At 32.1% G+C, this 26,280-nt stretch overlaps 4 protein-coding genes across 4 annotated transcripts; 2 read left to right on the plus strand and 2 right to left on the minus strand.

Moving 5' to 3' along the window:
* Nucleotides 1-3,966: 3,966 nt before the first annotated feature.
* Nucleotides 3,967-4,760, plus strand: LOC11410358 (protein LIGHT-DEPENDENT SHORT HYPOCOTYLS 10). The gene has a single exon (XM_003629722.4). The coding sequence runs from the start codon at nt 4,064-4,066 to the stop codon at nt 4,619-4,621; it is 558 nt and encodes a 185-aa protein (XP_003629770.1). The 5' UTR covers nt 3,967-4,063; the 3' UTR covers nt 4,622-4,760.
* Nucleotides 4,761-9,131: 4,371 nt separating this feature from the next.
* Nucleotides 9,132-10,124, minus strand: LOC11417995 (mavicyanin). The gene is made up of 2 exons (XM_003629723.3): nt 9,989-10,124; nt 9,132-9,541 (listed from the first exon to the last, which is right to left on the minus strand). The coding sequence occupies exons 1-2, from the start codon at nt 10,122-10,124 to the stop codon at nt 9,132-9,134; spliced, it is 546 nt and encodes a 181-aa protein (XP_003629771.3).
* A 6,999-nt stretch (nt 10,125-17,123) lies between these two features.
* On the plus strand, nt 17,124-19,006 carry LOC25501796 (CBL-interacting serine/threonine-protein kinase 12). The gene has a single exon (XM_013591192.2). It carries the CDS (start codon nt 17,233-17,235, stop codon nt 18,763-18,765), a length of 1,533 nt encoding a protein of 510 aa, XP_013446646.1. The 5' UTR covers nt 17,124-17,232; the 3' UTR covers nt 18,766-19,006.
* Nucleotides 19,007-20,565: 1,559 nt separating this feature from the next.
* On the minus strand, nt 20,566-26,274 carry LOC11415861 (protein MALE DISCOVERER 2). The gene is made up of 14 exons (XM_003629724.4): nt 25,949-26,274; nt 25,192-25,627; nt 24,938-25,070; nt 24,683-24,754; nt 24,363-24,506; nt 24,143-24,286; nt 23,370-23,471; nt 23,220-23,281; nt 22,694-23,128; nt 22,062-22,252; nt 21,825-21,957; nt 21,545-21,702; nt 21,270-21,458; nt 20,566-21,150 (listed from the first exon to the last, which is right to left on the minus strand). The coding sequence occupies exons 2-14, from the start codon at nt 25,289-25,291 to the stop codon at nt 20,890-20,892; spliced, it is 2,124 nt and encodes a 707-aa protein (XP_003629772.1). The 5' UTR covers nt 25,292-25,627; nt 25,949-26,274; the 3' UTR covers nt 20,566-20,889.
* Nucleotides 26,275-26,280: the final 6 nt, after the last annotated feature.

Raw genomic sequence — 26,280 nt, forward strand, 5'->3', positions numbered from 1 at the left:
TTGTGTATAAGTTTATAATGACTTTGTCATTTCGTCTATCTAAAAAAAAAAAAGACTTATTTAACCACGTTTAAAAAAAAAACTTATTTGACATTAAAATTAAATGGTAAAAATGAAAAAGAAAACCCACAAGTAACATCATGCAGTACTTAATGAGAGAGACATAGACGCACCATATATACTCTCTTCGTCTCAAAATAATTGAGTTATTTGATTATTTCACACTTATTAAAAAAATTATATAAGTAAAAGAGAAAGAAGCATTCAAGTGTCATTCTCAAGTGTTGGTATATTCGTCATTATCATAAATATAAAATGAAGATATTGAATTGAGAGTGATAAAATTAGTGTATAATTGAAAAAAAATTCAATGAAATGGATCACTATTTTAAGATAGTATTTTTTTTACAAATGGATTATTTATGTAGGACACAGGAGACAGTTTTTTTTATATATATTTTTTTTATAAAAGATATAATTTATAAAATCGTATCCTACTTTAAATTCTTTTGAGGGCAAATTTAACCTAAGGCTTCAACGATACAAGCGAATCGCAATATATAGATCACTTTTTATTAAAAGGTTACTGTTTTTTTTTTTTTTTTTTTTAAGGAATTAAAAGCTTACTGCTTGAATGTTGGGGTCCAGCATGATGATATCCATTTGTCAATTCATACAAGGACAACTCAAACCTGACATTTTTAGAGCTGAAAACTTCTAAACAGGGGTCCAAGGTATCTCTGCTACTTCATGCATTTTATACTCATTCGAGTAAACTTTCAAAAGAGCCATAAAAGACAGAGAACCCATGAACAATCAAGCAGAAAAAGTTCTTAAAATATATGCCTCTATGAGTGAATTATTCCACCACCAATAAATATTCCTACAAGCAATTTCAATCCACGCCAAAAAGAGCATTTAAGAAATATATATATAAACAAAATAGACCTAATAAATATACTATCAATTTTCAAAAAATATAAATAAAAATGAAAAAAGTGGCTTATAAAAAACTCCCTTCATTCCATATCGAACTTGTATGTTGATTGTTGCGTTTATTATGAACTTTTCAAAAGAATAACTTTTACCATGTTTAATAAAACATAATTTTTAATACTAAAAAAAATTCAGGAGCAAAATCAATATTTTACTAAAATGTACTAAATACGGCAATATCCATTTTTGAGTTGGATCCATAGTAGACAACCTTGCTCTTTAATATATTAAGGTTTTGCCAACAAACTTTGTTAGTGATTGAAGGCTTATGATTATTGCCTGCTAGTGTAATATTTTTTTACACTATCGGTGTTTATGAATTAATCGTATTAAAATTTACTAAAGATTTAGAATGGAGCGGGTCATTGATAGAAAATAGATATGGTGATGATATAATATATTCTTGGACTATATACGTACGCAGCAAGTTGCCAAGTAATGAATGAATTGGTTCCCACATGATTAGACAAAATCAAGGAAAGGGTCCTATGTAAACCATTACCAAGTGATCACAATAATGCTTATTGAGAAAAATGATGATTGGTGTGATTGCATTTTTATTATTCTTCGTCCTATCATATTGCTCTCTTTATTCCTATTTATAAGAAACAAAAAGTTAGATTATAAAGACCAAAGAAATTCACTCTAAATTCTGTTTAAAAAAATAAAACATTCAAAATACAGTAGTATATGATGTATCTAAAATTAACCTCTCGGTAATTATTCAAAGGTGGGTTTTTACCACTTTTAGTAAAAAAAGAATTTTATAATAAGAAGAAGTAAAGATTAAAAACAATATTTCATTTTTAAAAAAAATATATTAATAAAATTTATCAAAAGAGAAATGATATTTGTACAACCATTTTATATAAAAAATCACATTTAATTTTTCTTTCTCCGTTGCTTTTGTCTCAAAAGAAGAGGAAAAACAACGGTTGTCATTTATATATGTTTCTTACAATAAGGATAAACAATAACGTTTTATGTATTTTTAAGAAAATTTACCGTAGTATTAAATTTGTTAATTATTGTATTGTTTCTTCAAGTTACCTATTAAAAAGAGAGGGTTAAATTATCTTTTCATTATAGTATTGTATTTGAGTCGTTGGTTACAAAATATACAAAAGAATTGGATGAATAATTGCAAATTTATTTTCAATATTAAATCAATAAGCCGGTCTTATTTTTCTCATGTTGTCTCTGCCAATTTCTTTATTGAATGGGGTGGTTTCAAGTCAATTTTTTACTTGAAATATCCCTTCCTCATTTTCTTATCTCTATTTCAATTTAAATAAGTAATTTTTATATTGATTTTAGTTTTTTCTTCGTGATTTTGTTGTCTGAGTGCGGCGTTGTATTATATGTTGCCTTGTGCGGTGTTGTTTGATTGTTTGTCTTGTTACGTGTTTATTTGATTCATATTGAAAGATCGGTTATTCAATTAATGATTTGGACGTTAACGTTGAAGATACAAAGACATGAGTATTTCAGTGACTTTAATTTTATCATATTATTTGTAGATATTTTGTCGTTTTTTTTTTCACAAACAAAAATTATGTATATTAATAACAACGGTGATGCACCTTGCACAAGGCGTGCAAAAAGTGATTCACTGATCCAAGTTTACAAAGTCAAAAATAATTAATGGTAAACACCCATACATAGAGCTGTCAAAACGGGCGGCCCGGCCCGTTTAGGCCCGGCCCGGCCGGGCCAAGGGCTTTTAAGGGCCGGGCTAAAAAGCCCAGTTTGAATATGGGCTGCAAAAAATGAGCCCGAGCCCGGCCCTATACGGGCTCCCGGGCTAACGGGCCAGCCCTGGCCCGTATTTTTTTCTTCCCTTTTCCATTCTTTTAAGTACGAAACATACATAAATATGCCGGGCTAACGGGCCAGCCCGGGCCCGTATCAGTTTTTTTTTTTTTTCCTTCCCTTTCTTTAAGGATTGAACATAATAACTTAAATATACACAAATAGGTTAATAGTGAACAAAAGATAAATTAAGATTGATCCAAGATAATAACAATTATCCATAGTAACATTAAAAAAAAAAAAAAAGTTGTATTTTTTGCGGGCTTCCGGGCAGCCCGGAGCCCGGACGGGCTAGCCCTAACGGGCCAAGGGCTTTTACGGGCCGGGCTAAAAAGCCCTCTTCAAATTTCGGGCTCCAATTATTCGGCCCAAGCCCTACATTTTATTCGGGCTTTCGGGCCGGCCCTTACGGCCCGGCCCATTTTGACAGCTCTACCCATACATATCAACGGATGTGTCCACCAATCATAATAACAAAAACTGAAGTGAGGGTGTTTTGCCTTTCCCCACAAAAATGAATGTAACTTAACTTTCTCTAAAAGAGCTTAAGAATTTGAAGTCACATTATTAAAGAGGCGGTCATTCCGATCCTTCCATATAATCCAAACACAAGCAAACCAGATACCTTTTAGAAAAGAGTAAGTACAAATATTAACTTGGGTGCTCTATCAATTTGAGTGAATGAATATCGTTTTGTTATAATAAAAAAAATACAAATAATTATATATATTTTTGTAGAAAAACAATTAATGCATTTAAAAATTTGAAAGGAACTTATAAAAAGAATTATTTATTTAAGATATATAGTCATATATTTGGAAATCTAAATCAATTTTCATATGAATTTTTAGGATTTAAATTTATGATTTTATTTCAATACGAGCTTTTTAGTGGTCAAATCTAGATCATTCGCTCATATTTTGATATGAATTTAGATTTGATGTTTAAAGATCCAAGCGTATATTATTAAATTGTTGGCAAAATTACACTCAATGTTTCTTAACTTGATATTTTGATATGAATTTTACCATTTTTTTTCATGTTGTTTAGCTCCGGTTATATATTATTAAAAAAAAATAGAAATAAAGATACGATGAGAAGAAAAGCACTTAGACATAGGCCCCACGTTAGGTCCTTTCAAAAGACCACAAGTCGTGATTTTCATCTTTGTTTCTCCTTCTCCACTGCACCAACACCAACACCAACACCAATACAATACATTCATTCTTTCACCTTACCCTGTCAACCACAAAACATGTCTTCTTCCTCTTCCCAAATCGAAAACTCTTCTCTTCACCCATCTTCTTCCAAATCCAATCATCATCAGCAACAACAACCACTAAGCAGGTATGAATCTCAAAAACGTAGAGATTGGAACACCTTTAATCAATATCTCAAGAGTCAAAATCCACTAGTTCCACTATCACACTGTAACTTCAACCATGTTCTTGATTTTCTTCGTTACCTTGATCAATTTGGTAAGACTAAGGTTCACTTTCAAGGTTGCATCTTCTTTGGACAACCTACCCCACCTGCACCTTGTGCTTGTCCTCTCAAGCAAGCTTGGGGAAGTCTTGATGCACTCATCGGACGCCTTCGAGCTGCCTACGAAGAGAACGGTGGATCATCGGAGACTAACCCCTTTGCCGGAGGAGCTATTCGGGTTTACCTTCGTGAGGTGAAGGATAGTCAGCAAAAGGCAAGAGGGATCCCATATAAGAAGAAGAAAAAGAAGAAGAAAAATTACCAAATTAAAGGGACTACTCAAGCAGATCAAGGTGCTTGTGTCAAGCAACAAGATTCTTATAATTGAGATATATATATCACCCTATATATTGATGGTAAGCTTTTTTTGTTTTTTTACAAGGAAAAAAATTATTAAGATATATGGATGGTTATAAGTTTGTCATATATAATATTGATGCCTATATAATTAATTGTTTCTTTATGTATTTTGATTTATCAATTATATAGCTTCAAATCTTTCAGTAGAATCTAAACTAATTAATTAATTAGCAACTTGTATATATAACTATAGCTATAAGATAAATTTACATTTGAATTATTGGATATCCGATGGGAGAAGCAGAAAAGGATTAGATAACAAATTAAAGATCAGTATATTGAAAGTCTTGATAAATGAAAATAGGAAAAAAGAGGTCAAGTATATGGATAGAGCAACAACGTTTGTAGTATTTGAAACCCTAGAAGCAGAACAGAAACCCTAAGTCTGCAATATTGTTGCAATTTGGACATGGTTTGCCTGGAGGATTATTTTACTAGCTAGCTGCTATATATAATAAGACTATTAGAGTAATGATTAGATAGTGTTTTCTGTTTGTTTCTTTCTCTCTCCTATAATTCAAAATACTATTACTGCACTGCAGTTTTCATAATTAAATATGCTAATCACTTGCTTTATGCTATGCTAATTGTGTTGGAACTTTTTCTGATTCTCCGAGATTTCTTTTGCTCCCCATGGATGTGTTGTGCGTGATCAGCTTGTTCTATCATACGTTGCATGACACACACAACTTGAAGCTATGAGGTGGTCACAAATTATTATTTTTTATTTTAATTATTTTAAAATTAACAGTATTTTTAACCAATGAGAAGAAAAAAATCACCATAAATATTACTTATATAAAATGTGCTTAATAAAATACATTTTTTTTGATGCTGGCCGACCTTGCATATATTATATTGTCCCAATCATCTGAGTTAAGCTCACGAGGACACTTCATAAAATACACTTTTTTTTAAACGGCAAATATTATTAAACGCCATCCTCGCAAAACGCAAGGTATGGACGAAACAAGATACAAATGGTGCCACATATAGACGGTACACCATAACCCCCAAACAAAGCCCATGAAGATAAACCCACCAAAACCCATCACCACTTAAGACAGACACCTTAACAGAAACAAACATTGTAAACACAGTATCCACAACCACCCATCATCACTACTCACCCCCAAAGAACACCCCTCAAAAAACTCTCTGACTTCAACATCCAAACTGAGCCACATTCGAAAAACTCTTAACCGAATGAACATGCAGCTTCCACAATCTCTCAACCTCCGATCCACCAAAAGAGCACAAAATATACTTAAAACAAAGAAAAACAAATTAAACCAAAAAACAACAATAACAGATTGTACCAAAAAAAGCAACAACAAAATAGAGGATTGTAATTAAAAAAACAACAATAAAGGATATAAAAATTGATAGTAACTATTTATGGAAGTCAAACTCGATGATCTTTCAAAGACTCAAACTCATTGATAATGGTCTCTAAGTTAAACTGACTTGCAATATCTTTTTCAATATAAATAAAGTGTTGTTTCCTTGTTTCCGCACAACTCAGTTGGATCGGAGTTCAAACCACATACTCTATATTGCTATATGCAAGACTCTAATGACAACGTGCATACATGTGTTTTGAACCAATGGATCCTCCTATTATCATGGCTTGACCTGTTAACAAACTCATTAACCGCGATAAACTTAACTATTATTATTACAACATTTTTAAGAAGAAATATTACATTACTCAATAAACTTAATTATTATTATTATTACTATTACTACTACTACTATTATTTTTATTATTATTATTATTATTATTATTATTTTTATTTTTATTATTATTATTATTATTACAACATTTTTAAGAAGAAATATTACATTACCTACACTTGAGGTGTTAGTGGTAATAGCTTATTTCAAGTTACAAAATTTAAATCTCCTCGAGACCATCGTAAAATTGTCATCAGTGTCAATTTAATTAAAAATATATTCTCCCATCCTCGTACTTTAAAAAAAAAAATTAGTTATTTTTTTTTTTCGGTGTTAACCCTCTAGTTCACAGCGGAAAGGAAATTTGGTAATTCGGAGTTCGGCTGGAACATAAGTAAAGTTTAGTTCATAATTGTTCTAATTGAGAATCAAATTCCGGTTCTCTTGAATAATTCGTTACTGATAGAGCTCATAAACCACTAGAATTCAATTGTTTGGTTGAAAATTTAATCAAGTTTAAACAAACGATCTGACAAAAAATAAATATAGTTGTAGTGAATTAGAAATTGGAATATATTTGATAACCATATAAAAACAAAAATATTAAATACAGTAAACATGATTTCATGAAAATTTATATTATTTTATGTCTCGGAAAAATAGTGCATAAATACAACCGAAATGTGTTTATAACATTAATATTGAATCCTGTAAAAAATTAATATTGTAAGACACTTATCATGTATTAGGGTAACTTAATTATGAGGAAGAGTATTTTTACATATTGCGATTTTAAGTCCATTTGAATTGACTCATTTTTGAGCTTATGCAAAACAGTTTATTTATTTTTATAAATTATTTTTAATAAACTTAAAGATAAGTCAATTCAAACAAATCATTTATCCAACTCAAAATCATTTATCCAACTCAAAATTAGTCTCTTCTATAGTTACGTTTATAAATATTGAGTTCGCACATAAAATATATAATCATATCATATATTATTTACTGTGTAGAGTATAGACCAAGCAAGGTTGGGTGGAACTTCGAACTCAACCTATATAAATTTAAGACTCGTTTTTTTTTTTTTTTTTTATATATATTTTTTTTTACCACTATAGCAATTCTTATATAGTTTAAGAAGTTGCTTTCTCTAAAAACAATTATTGAGATATCAATAATCATAATTATTTATTTGATTTGATTGGACATAATGTTAATGATATTTTCTCTCAGGTTGTGATTCCTTTCCATACATATATTTCGATCACTAATGGCCAAACCTAAAATTAATGAATTTATTTTAATAGAGTAATAAATGTAAAATCGTTTTTTTAACAAAACTCATTTCAAATTGAATATTTCACTTTTTCTAAAGAAGTTAATTTAAAATTATTAGAAATAGTCAATTTAATCTCGGTGAGTTTAGCTCAATTGGTAGGGATATCGCATTTGGGGTTCGAACCCCGGACACTCCACTCTCCATAATTAAATTGTGTGAGCTCTAACCACTAGGCTACTTGACCAAAAAAAAAAAATCAATTTATAGTATTTACTACTAGAAAAACATTTGGCAATAAGCCGGTATTTCCCTTAAAATAAAATTATAATAATACATTTTTTCTCAATAGACAAAATTACCATAACCACTTAAGAACTCGTACATGCAAGGTGAGGAGTTCTAACTTTATCGCAACCTACAATTTAATAATTTCACCATTTTTATCAATTGAACTATAATTTATGAACAAAACTACCAATCTTTAGGGTGTGTTTGTTTCAAGTTATAATTGTTGATTCCCGGGAATAAAATGATTGGAATGTATATGCCTATGTTTGTTACAAGTTTACTAAATTTTATTCCCGGGTATAAAATGTTCCTGGGAATAGAAAAAATTTCCCAAGGAAAAGGGTGGGAATAAAGTTCCCATGGAGATGGGAATAAATTCATAAATAGTTTACCTATTATAATCCCTATTTTTATGGTTCCTAGGAATATTATAAAGCTAACCAAACATATTTTTCCTAAATTCCTTGGAATAAAATTCTCATCTTTATATTCCAAGGAATGTTATTCCTAGGAATAAATTTGGTAAACTTGAAACAAACACACCCTTAATATTTAAACGAAAATGCTAACCAGGGCCATGTGACACTAGTTAAAAAAAATAAATATAGAATTATTTGATTTTCTCTCCAAAAAAAAATCTCATTTGATTCATTCATTTATTTCAGATAGAATTGGTCATTAAGTAAACACTTATCAAAGTAAAAGTTAAGAGAAATGATATTTGCACAACCATTTTCTAACAATTTTTTGACAACTTTCTCTCTCATACTCACATTATCTTTTTATTCTCTCTCTTCCTTTTTTTCTCTCTATTATTTTTGACCAATCAAATGAGAGACAATCAAAATTGTCATAGAAGTTGTACCAAAAAGTTGTACATAGATCACTACTCAAAAGTTAATTATATGAGTAATGTTAGCAACACTCACTTTTCAACACTACCCTTAACAGTTAACACTCACTCTTTTATTGTATGTCCCACCATTTTGTGTGGGCTCAATTTTCAAAGTATAGACCCACAATGATTTAAACTAATAAAAGAATGTTCAAAAGAGAGTGTTGTTAGCACTCTTCTAATTATATTCCATGAAAGTAAACATTCGAAAGAAAACATGTTTTAGAAGGCATCAAACTAAAAATAAAAAATTGGAGCAAGACGAAAATTCAATGACAACAAGAAAAAAACATAAACATAAACAACACCTCTCGGAGATGCCAAAATATTAACATTCTAAAAAACAAAGCTATCTAAAATTAAAGCCAGCACAACACAGACCACAAAAGAACCACTCAACCTCGTAAAACCCGAATGATCATGATGTGGCGCTGGAGCAACCATGTGGTGACCACTTGATACCAGAGCAATCCCGTCGTGCACACCTGATGTTGGAGCATTTGCTGGTACTGGAGATAACGATGGTCCATGATGTTCTTGGTGGGACAAAACCACAAGGCTCAACTTTTCACCCTTTACGCAATGTTTAACATTTCCACTGATGAAGTAAAAGTGTCCCGGTTTGTCCAACAAAAATGTTGAATCTCCACCATGCATCTTACGAATTGGGTTCGTAACGTTGCATGAATCATAGGCTTGTTTGTTTACCATCAATAGTGAATCGACTAGTTTGTTATACTTGAAATCTGCATGCCAAAACACATCATCATTATGAAAAAAATTCTTAGAGTAATTTTTCAATTGAATAAATTTTTTAATAATCTAAACAATTTTTTGTTTTTGTTTTTAGTTGTTGATCTACATTTTAGTATATTCAAATTATAAACTAAATCGCTAAAGAAAGTCTCAATAGATGCTGTCTAGTAAATAATACTGAAAAGTGGATACATAACCAAAAAATAAATCCGATGGCTTTTTATTTTTTATTTTTTTATGAAAAGATCCAATGTCGGATTAAAAATACATTTAACCCATATGTTTTTTCTGCTAAGTTTTTATTTTGATATTGATTATACATAAAATTTGGCTGTTTCATAAGGGAAAAAAATCAATAGAATAATTTATTATGATGTAAATAAAGTTTTGATATTTAGAGATGAAAAAATAAGATAAAAAAATCAGATTGTTCTTACTAAGTGTGTCGCTGACTAGAAACTTGATTCTACTAGCCCAGACTTCATAGTGTCCCGAGGCTTTCACTGTCCAACCATCTTTCCCACCGACCTTAAACTTATGTGCAGATAACAATGGAGTACTGATAATTAGCATTGATAGAATCAAAAGAAAACTTGATCTCATCATTATCAAATTATTGATAAGGAGATTCTAATTCTAGTTTTAATAATGACTGAATTGAAATTGAAAATGAGATATTGAGTGATGTACAAAAAGTGAGGCTAGTAATTCTTATTTATAGTGCCGTGGCCGCGTTTAACGAGATGAAATGAGAGTCTAATTCTATTTGTTTATCCCTCCATAATGATAAATTAATGAGACTCATTGTAATAAATGGACCATACGACTAATGTACTATCTCACTAATTTTTCAGTTTATCGTTCCCAATTTGTCCTTGCTTCTAAGACCATTTTAAAAAAAAAGTTATGTCTCTAAATATAAGGTCATCTAGAAATTTGTAGATACATTTTTTTTTAAAATATATCACTTATTAATTCTATCAATTTGTTTTGTAATATGAAAGGTTAATATTAAATGTATCTATACGTAAAGAGTAATTTAACAAGTCACACACATTCTAGACAAATTTATATTGCTCAAACAGTTTTTCTTAATACTTAATGATTTTTGTTACAAGGTCTTGTAAAAAGGGACCGATGAAGTAGTAAATGGAGGGTAGATTAATAGAACAAGCCCAAACTCATGAAATCACCGGAGAAACTGTAGACAATTTTCAATGATATATTTTTTTTAAAGTCGACATTCGATAAAAAAAACTACCTAATTTGATAGTGTCAATCTCATCGTCTACATGATTATATTAATTCCAAATCACATTAATTGCTTTTACACAAATATATCTTTCATCATGCCTACATGTCATTTTATTTGGATACTTACTCATCAAGTATGTCTTTCTTTTTGTGGATCATGTTAACATGTGCCCTAATAAATGATCAATATTAAAGATATATTAATTTTTAATTTTTTAATAAATAAATTGGCATTTCCCTTCTTTGATAGCTGCATGATCCTTCGGTTATGTGCTCTTAGAAATGTGGTTCGGCTTGAGAGTTTTATTTTAAGGGTGTTCTTTGAGGATGAGTAGTGATGATGGGCGGTGCTAGATACTGTGTTTACAGTGCTTGTTTTTTTTTTTTTTTTTTTTTTTTTGAGTCTGTTTTAGGTGGTGATGTAGTTTGGTGAGATTATCCTCAGAGGTTTTTTAAGTGGTTATGGTGTACCGTCTATATGCGGCATCATTTGTATCATGTTTCGTCCATCCTTGCGTCTTGCGGAGATGGCGTTTAATAATATTTGCCGATAAAAAAAAGGGTTAAATATGATTTTGGTCCCTATAAATATATCAACTTTCGTTTTAGTCCTTTTAAAATTTTCCTTCAACTTTTAGTCCCTATAAAATTTTCAATCACTACTTTTCATCCATATTTTTAAGTAAATTTTTGTATTTTTTAATGAAATTTTGCAGAAATGTGTAGAATATTGTAAAAATCACTCCCAATTTTTTTTTTTTAGATTTTTTTAACAAAACATAAATTAAATATGATTATTTTACCACCAAACATATAAAAATTTATATTTAATTCATGTTTTGGTAAAAAATTCTAATTTTTTTTGGGAGAGGTCTTTATAATATTATAAATTTTTCTGCAAAATTTTATTCAAAAATATGAATTCTACATATGAGTTTACTTTAAAAGAGAGACCAAAAGTGAATAAGGAAAATTTTTTGAGGACCAAAAGCTGAAGGAAAATTTTAGAGGGACTAAAACGAAAAATTTGTATATTTATAGAGACTAAAAACATATTTGACCAAAAAAAAATATTTTTTTCTCACACAATTTAATACCACACGTTTTGATTTGTTTTTCCTTTCTTTCACGCGTTTTGAATTCTAAGACGACGCAGCCCGTTAGACCTATATTAGCGTTCTGAATCCCAAGTATTCATATAATTTAATTATTCTTTAAAAAATACTATAATTTAATTATTAATATTAATTGTAATAATGTTCCTTGTAAAAATGTTAAATAATGCGATTCAATGAGATATAAAAATTTCCTCTATCGTACTTTTTTTCTTTTTTCTACAATTTTTTTGATGAAGAGGAAATTAAAAGACAAGAAAACCAAACTAGCCAATTCGCTGCCTAAATACCCCAGAGGTATCCGCAAGCATGATGATATCCAATTGAGGAGGAGGAGAAGTCCACATCTTCAAGGATTCAGTATTAGTTGCACCAAATTTAGCAAACCAGTCAGCGCATTCGTTCCCTTCTTTCAAAGTATGACTAAATGAGACCACCCATGGAAGAGAAGGAAGCTTCCTGATGAGAGAAAGCAAAGTTGCATCAGGATGAAAATCCTTTTGTTTAGTATCAACAATAAGATCCAAAGCTACCTGAGAGTCAGATTCCATGATGATAGACCTATAACCAGTATTCCACGCCAACTGAAGACCCTTCCAAATAGCTGAAAGTTCAGCAAACAAATTAGTAGCTCTTCCGCAAGATCCGAAAAAACCATGAATCCAATTCCCTCTATTGTTTCTCAAAAGACCTCCAAAACCTGCATTACCAGGATTACCAAAAGAAGATCCGTCTACACTGATTTTAATAAAGTCTTCCGGTGGAGGATTCCAACGCACCTAGCGGGTCATATGGCGTTTATTTGTTGGGCCAAGAGCATGAACCATGGAAGAATGGTAGGATATTATGTTATTTACTGACTCCCAAGTAGCTTTCCTAACATTTTGAAAAATCTCTTGATTTCTATTCCTCCAAATTTCATAGCATGTTACTATGAACCTAGTACCTGTTTCTCTAACAGTATGACGTTTGAACCAAAGCTGACAATCTTGCATGTAGAAGTCGTTATGATAAGTAGGACTAAGGTGCCTCCAATTTTTTTTTGCCATAGGACAGTCACAAAGAGTATGTATATCACTTTCAACAAATGCACCACATCTTTGACAAGATGTATCTTTCTACAATTACTTGCTTAAAATATGATTAATCCCTTGAATAATCATCATTTTTAGAAATTGATGATCTAGCATGAGCAATTGTCATAACGATATCTGTTAGCATTTTTCTATAAATTATCTACTAGCATGAGCGCCGTCGAAATCCTTCAAGCCTACACTTCTAGTTTTTGCATCAACCATTATTATACATATTAACAATTTAATTACTAAGATTCCCTAAAAAAAAAAAAGTTCAATTACTAACAATAATATATATAAATTTTATTTATTTAAGAATTTTCTACTTTTAATTATCATTTACTAGTAAAAAAATGTTAAATCACTTAAAAGATCGTTAAAAGTATCGAAAGATCCCATAAATGTAACTCAGTTAGTAACTAATGGAGACTTTATATGCATGGACCAGGGTTTTAGCCCCGAAATCTACCCTTCTCAATAACTAAAGTTTATGAATCTAGCAACTAACAGGTCCGGCCCTAAGCCATAGGCAAGAGTGCGATGGCCTAGGGCCCTTGCCGGTGGGGAGCCAATTTTTTTTTATGGCGGGGGTGTATATAAAAATATTTTGTTTATGGATGGTATATATAGAAAAGTTCATATAAAAGCCCCAAACATTGACATAATGATGTGTTGGGCTGAAGTCTGTTAGTGTTTTTGGCATGATTTGCTATATATACCCCTTATAACACACAAATTTCCATATACACCTTCCCTATACAAAATGTGGTTGTTCTTAATAATGTGCCAAAAGAATTATTATCAAAAAAATTGGTGATATTTTTTTGGGCCCATTATTATCGAATGATGTACTTCTGGTATACAAAGGATTTCTTTTATCTATGATTCCTCTAAAAAGTTTAACACTAATTTTGTATCATGTATTATTGTTGTTATGAGTTTAACATTGTTTAGGTGTCTATGGAGTATTTGATTTATTTTCAGATGTTGTCTGAAAAAACATTCATTGGGTAGTGGAAGGTGGAAAAAAAAATGAAATGAAAAGTTAATAAAATCACAACAATGAGCTAACAAATTTTATAATGTATTATATAAGAGGTTATTTTCTCATATTATGCCTTAGACCCCTAAAACTCTAGGAACGACCCTGACAACTAAGCTAATTGACTCCTTTAAAAAACTAATTAACCAAAAAAAAGCTGTTGAAAGCAAAATGTGTGTATATATGGCATGCAAAATGAATGATTTGGTTGTGCAAAATAATAATTAAATTGACATGTTCCCTTTTTATTAAGAGTAATTTTTATCTATAGTTCTAATGAGGTAAATGGACAAATAAGGACTAAAAGGACAAATTATACTCCTAATGAATATCAACAAATGTATTCTTTTTTCGGTGGCATGTGTTGTGCCTAACAACTTGAATACGAAGTATAATTTTAAAAGCGTATTAATATTTTAAAAAAAGCATATTCAGGAAATTAAATATTGTTGATGGTAGCTAAACTTAATCGAGGTCGGCTAAGATTTCTCAATTGTGATTCCTTTGCTTTGAGGGAGAAATTTTGTCTCCCAACCGTGGGTTCCTTAACTACTCTATTTGAGAGTTAGGTATTGTTGTTTTAGATTTTTGAGCAACACTGAAAAATACATAAATAAATGTAAAAAGGTAAAGGGATAAATTATCAAAATAAACTTATTTGATTGATTGTATGTGTTTATTACTATGTATGCACAAATATTTACAGTGAAACTATTGCCTATTTGACAAACAACGTGGCCTACCGTGCAAACCCCATATTCGGCAAATTTTTGTGAATATGCGTCCTAATTCCCATGTTAGTGGGATTGTGGCATCCCATCTACTTCTCCTTCCCTCGACACGATTCGTTGACACAATCTCTTTAAGTGTAACTCCACTACCGTCCGTGTTCGTTTCCTCAATCCTCAGAGCCGTTATTGGTGTTTAGAGCAGCAAGTCGTGGATACAACATCATTATCCAGTGCCACTATGTAATTGATTCAATTTTGAGCATCCAACAACCCACATTCTAAGTTAGTGGCTTTGAGAAAGAATATCATCTTCCTCACTCGGCTGTTTTGGCATCATCTATCCTCCACTTGGATGAGGGGCTTCCTCGTCCGACTATTGTAATCACATACTTGCTGGATACATTGATAAAATTATGTCACAATCTTCTATCATAAACAATATTTTGGTTCAACTCATTAGTCTCTAAATCTTTTCTAATAGTTTATCATAAAGTTTTTTTTAAGTCTTCCTTTACCTTTGATGATCTCACAATCCTCCAACTAAGTCTATTTGTCACCACCTTTTTTTTTTTTTTTTTTTTTTTTTTTCTACTATAAGTGATATCCAAACTCTCTCTATATTATTTTTTATTCTAATTATATCTCCTTTTAGTCAATAATCCGAAATTGCACAAAAAGTAAAATAAAATAAAGCTTAAATATTTGATTCGTCCTGCAAATATGTAACTTGCTTGCTTTTGTCCTTGTAAAATAAACGGAATCCGTCCTCACAAAATAAAATGTTATTTATATCCATGTCTGGTGTTAATTTATGTACGGTGATGACGTGTTCGATTTTATTAGATTTTTTTAGAGACGTTTTTATTAAGAATTTAAGTAGCTTAATTAACACCCTTTAAAAAAAAAAAAGAAGCTTAATTAACACGGGACCAAAATAGAAATGATGAGAATGCATCAGGGACCAAAACAACAAAAGAATTCCAGATCTGAATAAGAATTGAGAAAATAACACCAAAGAAATATGACTACACAATTTTTTGATCAAACTCCAACAAATGAAGAATGTGATGATAGACATATTGAAGTTCTAGAATTTTTTTAGCAATTCTAACACTTAACAATTCACTAGTTTTCATTTCATGAATGATTGAAACATGTGTGAATCCCTCAGCTAAATTTGTATTGATCACCAAATTAATAATAACGAGACTTAACCCAATTGGGTTGGCCTAGTGGTAGTGGCTTGAGACCTGTGAGTGTGCTCCTCCTTAAAGTTTCGGATTCGATTCTCACCGGTGTCAATTTAGGTGGACTAATTTAACTTCTTAAAAAAAAAACAACAACGAGACTTTGTGCAAAATTTAATTTGGATTGAAAATTTAAGAGCAAATGAACATGAAAAATGGCTCCAAAATGAAATTTGAAAGCAAATATGAATTCGAATGTTTATATATGAAGAATAGAAGAGGAATGAATGAAAAACAAAATGGTAGAAATTTGCTATATGTTAGGATATTTTTTCTTTCCAAATAACCTAATGACTAAAAATTTACCTTTAAAAGATGAATAAGTGGATGTCCGGAGATCGAACCAATTGAGTTAAGCCCACATGAAGATATGTTACATACTTTTATTATGATTTCAGATGTATTTTCATAAGTTATATTTTTGTCCCTATATTGATTAAGCTTAGTTTCTAATAAAAACTAGGAAAATATAGTAGTATTTACATTGAAAGTTGTGCCGTTAATTTTTTAAAAGTTTAAAAAATGTCATTTTTAATTTAAACTTCATTTTTTGACTTCTTTAACCATTGTTCCAACATACCGGTATCAAATCAACTCCGTTAGCCCTAAACTAATGTCATGTCAGAGATATATAGAGAATATACATACCGTCTTAATTTGGAATGCTTAATTCATTTTTCTTTTGTCAAGTAATCCAGTAATTAAATTCACGCACTTTGTAAAAAATAAATAAATAATTTAAGATATGAACCTCCACCCCTGTATATAATGTCCTTGATAGCCACCAATTAAATTACACTTACCAACAAATAGATAATTTGAACTGATTTTTACCGGGACAAAAATAGATAAATTTGCATATTTACAAAAACAGATCCAATATTTTCTCAAAAAACAAAAAACAGATCAAATTTTTAAACCTAAAAATAACTACCGACTATAGAAAATGAGAAAAATAGACAACACATCAAAACGATAATGAATCATAATTATTTATGATTGACTAGTGACTACATTATCAGAATAAGTTAAAAAATGAAAGAAATAATTTATACACCTTTCATAAAAATAATAATTTATACACCTAATAAATAGCACCATAGTCAATACCAACAAAGCTTGAATGGAGGTACATTTCCATCACTAGAAGAAAAAAAAATCATAACACCTCCAATTCCAATCCAATAGAACCCTTTCCACTCCGGATTATCCATCCATGGCAGTTGTAGCTGCTCCCAAGAAGAACAACTCAATGAACAAGAAAGATAATCCAAATCTTCTATTGGGACGTTTTGAATTAGGAAAACTTCTTGGCCATGGAACCTTTGCAAAAGTCCACCTTGCCAAGAACCTCAAAACAGGTGAATCCGTAGCTATAAAGATCATAAGTAAAGATAAAATCCTTAAAAGTGGTTTAGTTTCACATATCAAACGAGAAATCTCCATTCTGCGCCGTGTTCGTCACCCCAACATTGTTCAACTCTTTGAAGTCATGGCTACAAAGACAAAGATTTACTTTGTGATGGAATATGTACGAGGTGGTGAGCTTTTCAACAAGGTTGCTAAAGGTAGGTTGAAAGAAGAAGTTGCAAGGAAATATTTTCAGCAGTTAATATGTGCTGTTGGATTTTGTCATGCTAGAGGTGTTTTTCATAGAGATCTAAAGCCTGAAAATTTGTTGCTTGATGAAAAAGGTAACCTTAAAGTTTCAGATTTTGGTCTTAGTGCTGTGTCGGATGAAATTAAGCAAGATGGGTTGTTTCATACTTTTTGTGGTACACCTGCTTATGTTGCTCCTGAGGTTTTGTCTAGGAAAGGTTATGATGGTGCTAAGGTTGATATTTGGTCTTGTGGGGTTGTTTTGTTTGTTTTGATGGCTGGTTATTTACCTTTTCATGATCCTAATAATGTTATGGCTATGTATAAGAAGATTTATAAAGGTGAATTTAGGTGTCCTAGATGGTTTTCACCAGAACTTGTTAGTCTTCTTACTAGGCTTCTTGATATTAAACCTCAAACTAGGATTTCTATTCCTGAGATTATGGAGAATCGTTGGTTTAAGATAGGTTTTAAGCATATTAAATTTTATGTTGAGGATGATGTTGTTTGTGATCTTGATTCACTTGATCTTGATGGTGAGGATAATAATAATAAGGTAGTAAAGGTCGATGATCATCACGATGAAGTACTGGAATCAGTATCAGAAAATGAATCGGATTCTGAGGTTGTGAATAGAAGGATCAGGAATCGTGGTTCATTGCCAAGGCCTGCAAGTTTGAATGCTTTTGATATTATATCGTTTTCGCAAGGTTTTGATCTTTCTGGTTTATTTGAGGAAAAGGGTGATGAGGCAAGGTTTGTGTCTAGTGCATCAGTGCCAAAGATAATATCAAAATTGGAGGAAGTTGGTCAAATGGTTAGGTTCAATGTGAGGAAGAAAGATTGCAAGGTTAGCTTGGAGGGTTCAAGAGAAGGGGCAAAAGGGCGATTGACTATTGCTGCCGAGGTCTTCGAATTGACACCTTCTTTGGTGGTGGTTGAGGTGAAGAAAAAAGGAGGGGATAAGGTTGAGTATGATAAATTCTTAAACACTGAATTGAAGCCTGCTTTGCATAGTTTAACCAAGGAGGAATCTGCAGGTTCTTCAAGTCAAACTACACCAGATGAATCTTTGCAACAACGTGCATTTTCTGATTCTGCCATCGACAAACATTCAGATAGTATTGAATCTCTGAACTTAGATACCTGAAGAATGACATATAATAAGATAAAGGGGTAATTTTTGTTTATTATAGATTGTGTATGTATGGTACTTTTTCTTTCTTTGTTTTGTTTTTCCAGATTTGTCCTGTTTTTTTCTTTCATGTTTACTCCTTGATTGGAGCATTAGATGCTACTGTATTTGTTTGTCCTAATAATTTTGTAAGAAGAATGCATATTCAATTTGAATATACTCAATGGAATATACATGTCCTGTTTTTGAACATTAATTGTTGTGCATTTTATTTTGACAAAATAAGTATGCAATTTTGTGTTAATCCCTGAGGTATTTGAGTTGCTTTGGATTTCAAATGTTTCATGTTACTGTTACCTCCATGTATTTTCCTAGCATTATCATTAAGAGAAGTGTTATTTTGACAAAACAGTCAACACCATATGTCGATATCGAATGAAATACACCAGAATGAGTATGTATGTAATCCGATGATAGAAAAAGTAATATAAAATCAAAAATTATATTCTAATATGGTGTTTATGTCGACTAAACATTAGTTCCTTATTTAATCAACATGTCACAATTACAACTTGTTAACATAGTGAGTGTGTGGTGTATATAAAACCATATCAGGTTCAGAATCCAGATCTTTTTTCTTCCACCAGTTTCTGAAGGAGGGAAACAAAAGTTTTTCTTTAAAGGGATAGTTCACAATCACGGACATTTTTCAATCATAAAATAGATTGATATTGATTGGTTGGACTGTTTCTCATCACTCCAAATATAAGGTTTCAATTTCTTCATACTGCTGCTGGCCCTACACATTTACTAGTGGCTGCCCTATTGCTGGACCCATACTGCTTATTGAAAGAACACAAACCGTGAGTTAGGCTGAAGCATGGCCCTACAAACCTACAAGTGGTGCCTATTAAATTGACTAACTAGCTAGAGTATACCAAGTATGAATAAACTCTAATAAAGAAACCTTTACTTACATTGTTTGTATTCAATTTGAATTTGAATTGAACTTTGTTTAAACCTATGATCTCATGAAAAACAAAAAAAAATTAAGTTCCAGTTGACTTGTTAGAAAATGCACACCTTGGTGTGTAACATTATGTAAGTGCTAGCACAAATTTCCCATTTCTGGAGTATTTGACACTTTATGATGATGCAATATGCAGGCCTGGGTTGGACTAGAATAAGTGACTGTATATTTGTCTTCTAGTGTAACTAGTAGCATAACTCATCCTTCACTAATTACTAAATTCATGCCTGTTCCTTTTTGGGGTCCAGAACAATATGAATCCATGCTTTCAAATAATTCAATTGTAGGGGCCATACTGGTTAATGGAGCCAATTATTTAGGACCCACTTTGCTGCGAACTTTGTTTTGTCTCCTTTTTCTGTTTTTTATGTAAGTTTATATATTCAAAACTAACCTGGAAGTGGAAGGCTGAAAATGGCACCGGATTATGAAAGAGTTTAATAATTATGCAAGTACGGCGTAGTTTTTCTTTTAGCAAACGTCAATAAGATTTTGTTTTTACTAATGTGAATTGACGCCTATCATCGGATTTTCTGCTCACATTAACCCAAAAACAAATGGTTTTTGTATTATGCAGAAAGGACTAAAAGTGACAAATTTGTAGAGATGTCAGCATGCAACGTTTAATGATATATCCATACTTTCTTTATACTGTGTCCATTATAAACCATTGAGAAATGATAGTCATCATTATTAAAAATAAAATGATAATGCCCTTTTACTCATGGTTTGAAGAAAGCATGGTATATACTAGTTTCATTCATGATTGAATATGAATAGACATGTATAGAAGAAGTTCCATGCTTCATTGGGACCAAGATAGCATATCAATATATAATACATCAAGATCTGTTTTACATTCCAAGGTTCATCAACAAAAGTACAAATTTACAACACCCCACTTGCAACAAAATAACATAACACACTTCCATTGGAACACAAGAATAACTATGATATTAATCATATGGACTTACAAAAGAACAAATGGAATTAAAGAAGAAAAGAATTTGAGTTGCAAATATCATATAGTATCATCACAAAGCTATATATTTTGTCAACCTGGCACATGTTAGAGAGAGGCTTTGACTTACAAACAAAAGTAAGAGAGCCTAAGTGGCCTCCACCGACAAGATCTCGAGTTCAGCCCACCAGAGTGGAGAAAGTCTTGGTACTGCTTGATCAGGTGATATAGAAAGCACTTCCCTCAATTTGTGAGTTACTTCTTTCATTGTTGGCCTTAACCTCTGATCAGATTGAACACATTCTTTTATCACCTCACATATTACATCAAGTTCGTTGTCTTTGAAGGACTCGAGCGTAGGATCGATCAAACAGCCAATGTTTCGCTTATCATTCAAGTGCTCAGCAGCCTAGGAAATTAACGAAGAAGATTTATTTACTTAGACGCATGCAAGAAGGATGTTGCAGCTAAAATTCTTAGAAAGGAGAGTTCTAAAGGAGGGGGAAGGGGTGCAGATTCCAAACTTACCCAGTTCACAAGGAGACCTTGTTCTTCAGAGTACGGTAGTTTTCCAGAAATGATTTCAAGCAATAATATTCCAAAGTTATAAACATCGGTTTCAGGACCTTGGTGGGGTGGCAACTCAGATTTCTTTGATTCATCGCCAACTGTGCTGGCTGGTGATAATCCGTTACTGCCAAAACTGATCTCTGATACCTGAGAAAGTGCAATAGAACAGATATTTGTTATATAACATACATCATAAGATAAAAGCGAACGAAAGAGAATAGAAACGTGTATACCTTAGCAGCAAAGTCATCTGTTAATAATATTGCAACTGAATTAAGGTTGGAATGAGAGACTGGTGGATTCAGATCATGGTGCATGTACTGAAGACAATAAGCTGTTCCCATGATAACCCTCATCCTTGCCATCCAATCAAGATGTTCAATTTCCTTAACTGAAGAAAAGCAAGACATACAGAACATGACTCTTTTTATTTTTTTGGTACGGAGAGCTTTTGAGTCTAATTGACACAAGTTTTCAGTTTTCAAGCTAATAACTTGAACAAAAGACGGTTACCATGTAGATGCTCGAATAAGCTTCCATTTGGAGCATACTCCAACACCATCATCCTTGTGAATGGTTCTTCTTCGTCACAGTAACCAATAAGATTGGTAAAGTTCTTATGGTTAACACGGGACAGAGAAGCAATCTGTAAGCATATAAGACAAAAAAATTAGCAACAGTTAAGTTTGAAAAATCAGAGTTCCTCTGTCAATTGAATTGGGATTCTCGATGTTATAAGAAGGAGAAAACCTTTCTCCTATAGGCCATCTCCATGTTCTTTGACCAATCTTCGGAAGAAGTAACAACAGTAGAATCAACAGCAATCTCAACTCCACTGGACAGTGTTCCTTTATATATGGTGCATTTTTCAAAACTGTTAATGATATTGCTGAAATCTTCACAGGCTGTCTCCAACTCTGCTCGATTTAACTTGGGGACCCCTGCATTTCATACAAGCGCAGAAAATAAGTTAACAGGGAATTCTAACTCAAGCGAGAGCATCCACATCACATTGGAGTCCTAACATGGTCGAATCGAGCAATTTTACAGCCACTGAATTGCTTGAAAATGGAATCTATCCATCTATATTAGTCAATTCTGTCTGAGATATTTACAAGTTATCATCTCAATCAATTATTTTCATCGAATGTCAATGATTATTTGCTACTTAACAAACTTGACTGAAATGAGTTCTAGCCTAACTATCATCAAACATGTTTGAAGAATGTAGTGAAAGCAAGATATAATAGTCTTCCAAATATTAAGTGGAATAAACACATATCAGTCAAAATATGAGTTTTTTATGACATAGGCTTTAATTTTATATTTTCAAAAAGAAAAACAAACATCCATCCAGTGATATGCTCAAGAGACAGTATTACCTGTTACAAATGCTTTCTGCAACTGTCCACTTATTCCTGTCTTCCATGGCTTTATTACTTTTGCAGCTCGTTTTCGCAAAATGCAAAACATGATCACGGTAAAAATGGCCAAGAAAACCACACCGAAGAAAATAATAATATATTTCCAGAGTTTACTTGGAGCACCATTAGCTGAATTTGGCTGACTTGTTTGATTATCATGTGGAAAACCGGTAGCTGAATGCAGTGGTGCAGAAGATTGATTTTGTTTCTTATTGGCATCTGGCACAGCCGGGAAAGATCCACTACTTATTGAAATTGGAATAACACTGATCTGTATAGTAGGTCCACCGCTATAAGGTGCAGCTGCAAGGTTATTGGACTGATCAAGCAACTTACGACGTGCAGAACTGATTAGATTTGATACATCTGGACCAAACTCCGACTCGTCAGAACCTACATGATGCGAGGCATGTTTTGAAAGTCAATTAAAAGCATATATTTCAGTCTGCCACATACCACAAATGAATCAAGATTCTCTACTCACTAGGAAGATTGCCCCAGTAATTCTCCTCATAGCCATGAGAAGCGGCCTTTCCAAGCTTGAACCTTCAAATAAGAGCAGACAATTTTAGCAAGTTGAAAGAAAAATATGTATGTATTGAGATTGAAATGGGGAAAAATGCTGTCTACATACAGTTGCAGCACCATGGCCTTAAGATATCTTTTAAGTGCTCCTTTAATTGGAACAGCCAAAGATTTTTCCTCGTTCCATTGCTTGAGATCTCTATACCAGATGCTGTTCACACCATGCACCAAAAGGTCAAACTTTCTTGTTAACCATATAAAAGATGCAACAAATTTGAGAGAAGTACACAAATCCCAGTGGATGATGATGCACAGATTTTAAACACAAATTTTAATTTTATCTTCACACTATACAGACCTCTAGTCAATAAAGAATTACATTGCCATCGTCGTGATGATGCATAAGATTTAACAGATGAATTAAAAGCTCCATCACAACGAATATCTGTACCTTCCAAAGAATTGCACTGGAACTTTACATCCAAATAAAAATTAACTATTTCAGTTGTGATAATATAGGAGATCTCAGACAGATTCACATTTCACAAAATATTTGAAAACAATTAACATCGACATGATTAAGAAATCATAACTGTGCTCCATTTGATATATCTAGAATAAGTAAATACAGGCACAATGGCACATTGTAAGTTTAACCAACTAGGTAGAATCTATTTCACACAATGCCCGGTCTAGTTGAAATAATTTACCAAAAACCACCCAATATACATCAGTGTTTGCATGAGAATAAATTTTGTGAGAGAAACGGTTCTTATAATTAACTTTCCCCTACATTTAGGTGAAGCAAGAGAAAAAGAAGCATGCAATGGAATTACTACGATCACTCACTCGGTCAAGGAAAAAATATGAAGATATGCTTACCAATGTGCAAACTTTCTATTTTTGCACTGAAATAAACTTGTCAGAGGTGACGAATAGTTGTCACTAAATAGTGATTTGGAAGGCAATTCCATGTTCCCGAGCTCTTGAGAACCGCCACCTTCAATTTTATTGTCATGAACCAACCTAAGGAATAATAAAATCTCATTGAAGATATGCCAAGAAATCTTACAAAATAAATAAGCTATTAGAGTTAACTTACAATTGCTTTAACAACAACATCCTGCCAATTTCCGCAGGGATATTTCCTGTCAAATTATTCTCCCTTAAATCCAACAACTTCAAATTGTCTAGATCTCCAAGTTCCTTGGGAATGGTGCCAGAAAAATTGTTCTTGCATAACACACTATTTCAAAGTAACAAAGGGAGGGTATCTGAATTAGAAATAGCATGAAATATAGATTACTAGATTAAGTCAACTGAACTGTTGGACTTTTAAACTTCTGAGGAAATAGCCTCTAATTTAATCTTTCAATGAAGAGATGGATTAACAAATAGGGTAAAACAGTGAAGAATCCTTACAGAGATTTTAAGTGATTAAGTTTCCCAAGATGAGGAGTCAATGTCCCTTCCAATGATTGGCCATTTAGGTCCCTGCAAGAAATAGCAAGAAGATACAAAATCCTATAAGCACAAAATATTCAACACTGTATTCACCTCAATCAAAATGGAAGCTTTCTTCAAACGTCAAGAACCATTACGTGTATTAGTCGTCATGAAAAAATAACAGCACTGTCTCACTGGAAAACTTAAAAGGAGGAAACCAAAGGAACTTACAGGATTTGCACTTTACCATCAACACAATGAACTCCCATCCACTTGCAAGGGTTGGAATCATTTGGATTCCAATTTAGTAGAGCACCATACGGATCAGAAATTATTCTTACCCGAAATTCCCACAAAGCAATTCCTGCAAAGTTCCATTCCAATTACAACAACAAAAACAATCTCACATCAAGATACAACAAATGTATTACACCAAATCCAAACAATCCATTGTAAGTTGTAAAAGGCTAATTCATAAAAATCACCTTCATCATTCAGAGACCAGCACAGTCGAATTCCCCAGATACAAATCAATCCAATATAAATTCTGAGCCATAATCCAAACCGATCCCATATGCATTCCATTGCAGTAGGAAGGCAGTGGTCGCTTTGGTAGAGGCGCAGATTTGTATCTCTCTTTATAAGCTAGAAGCTATATGATATGTCAAATCATTGTACAAAATTTGGCAAGGTTTAACTGTAAATAGAAACCCTTAAGCCTTTTGAGATGAAGGTAACTAATCAACTAAGCAAAACTTGTATGTTACAAAGGAAAGCAAAAATAAATGCAGCAGTTGGTACAAAGATAACATCAGGGTCTCTCATCCTTCTATGAATCCTTCCTTACAACCCTTCCCTCAACAAATACATAACCAAGCTCAGTATCTTCTTCTCAGAGGATTCCCAACACTATGGTTTGAGCTGAAAAAAAAAAAAAATCATACCCACATAACCAATTAACTAACTTTTTCAAACCCTGAATTTTTTTTTTTTATGCAAAGCTGATAACAAAGTAACAAACCAAAACCATAACAATGAAGAAACATGGAATAACCCTATTAGCAAGCAACCTTTTTTAGAGTATCATAAAAATTTAATTCTTTTCCTAAAAGAAAGGGATAAAAATCTTTGTAGCATCGACATTTCTGATGAAAGGCATATCCTTGTGTCTGACACATGATACGATGACATTGATAGATAAAAAGTAAAAAGGTAAGAATTTGTAAGAAAGAATAGAATTACCATGCAAAAGGGAGAAAAGGGTGCAAGAAAAGGAAGTCCTTTGTTGGATTGAAATTGAAGAAATCAAGAATGTGGAGGGGGGGATTGATTTGAGAGCTTGAATGAAAGAAAGAGAAAAAAGGCAGCAAAAATTACAAGGAATTAATAGATAAATCGTATTAATTAATTAATAAAATGATAATCAAAGAATTAAAGCACAAGATTCTTTTCTTGTAAATGCTGCCTTTTTCAAGATGATCTCAGAGGAAGTTCCTCTTTTCGATCATCTTCACCAAGTTTCTCTCTCTCTCTCTCCCCTCTCTCTATGTTACAATGTTTGTGTTTGGTTTTTT

Source organism: Medicago truncatula, chromosome 8 (assembly GCF_003473485.1).
Source record: "Medicago truncatula cultivar Jemalong A17 chromosome 8, MtrunA17r5.0-ANR, whole genome shotgun sequence".
NCBI lineage: Eukaryota > Viridiplantae > Streptophyta > Magnoliopsida > Fabales > Fabaceae > Medicago > Medicago truncatula.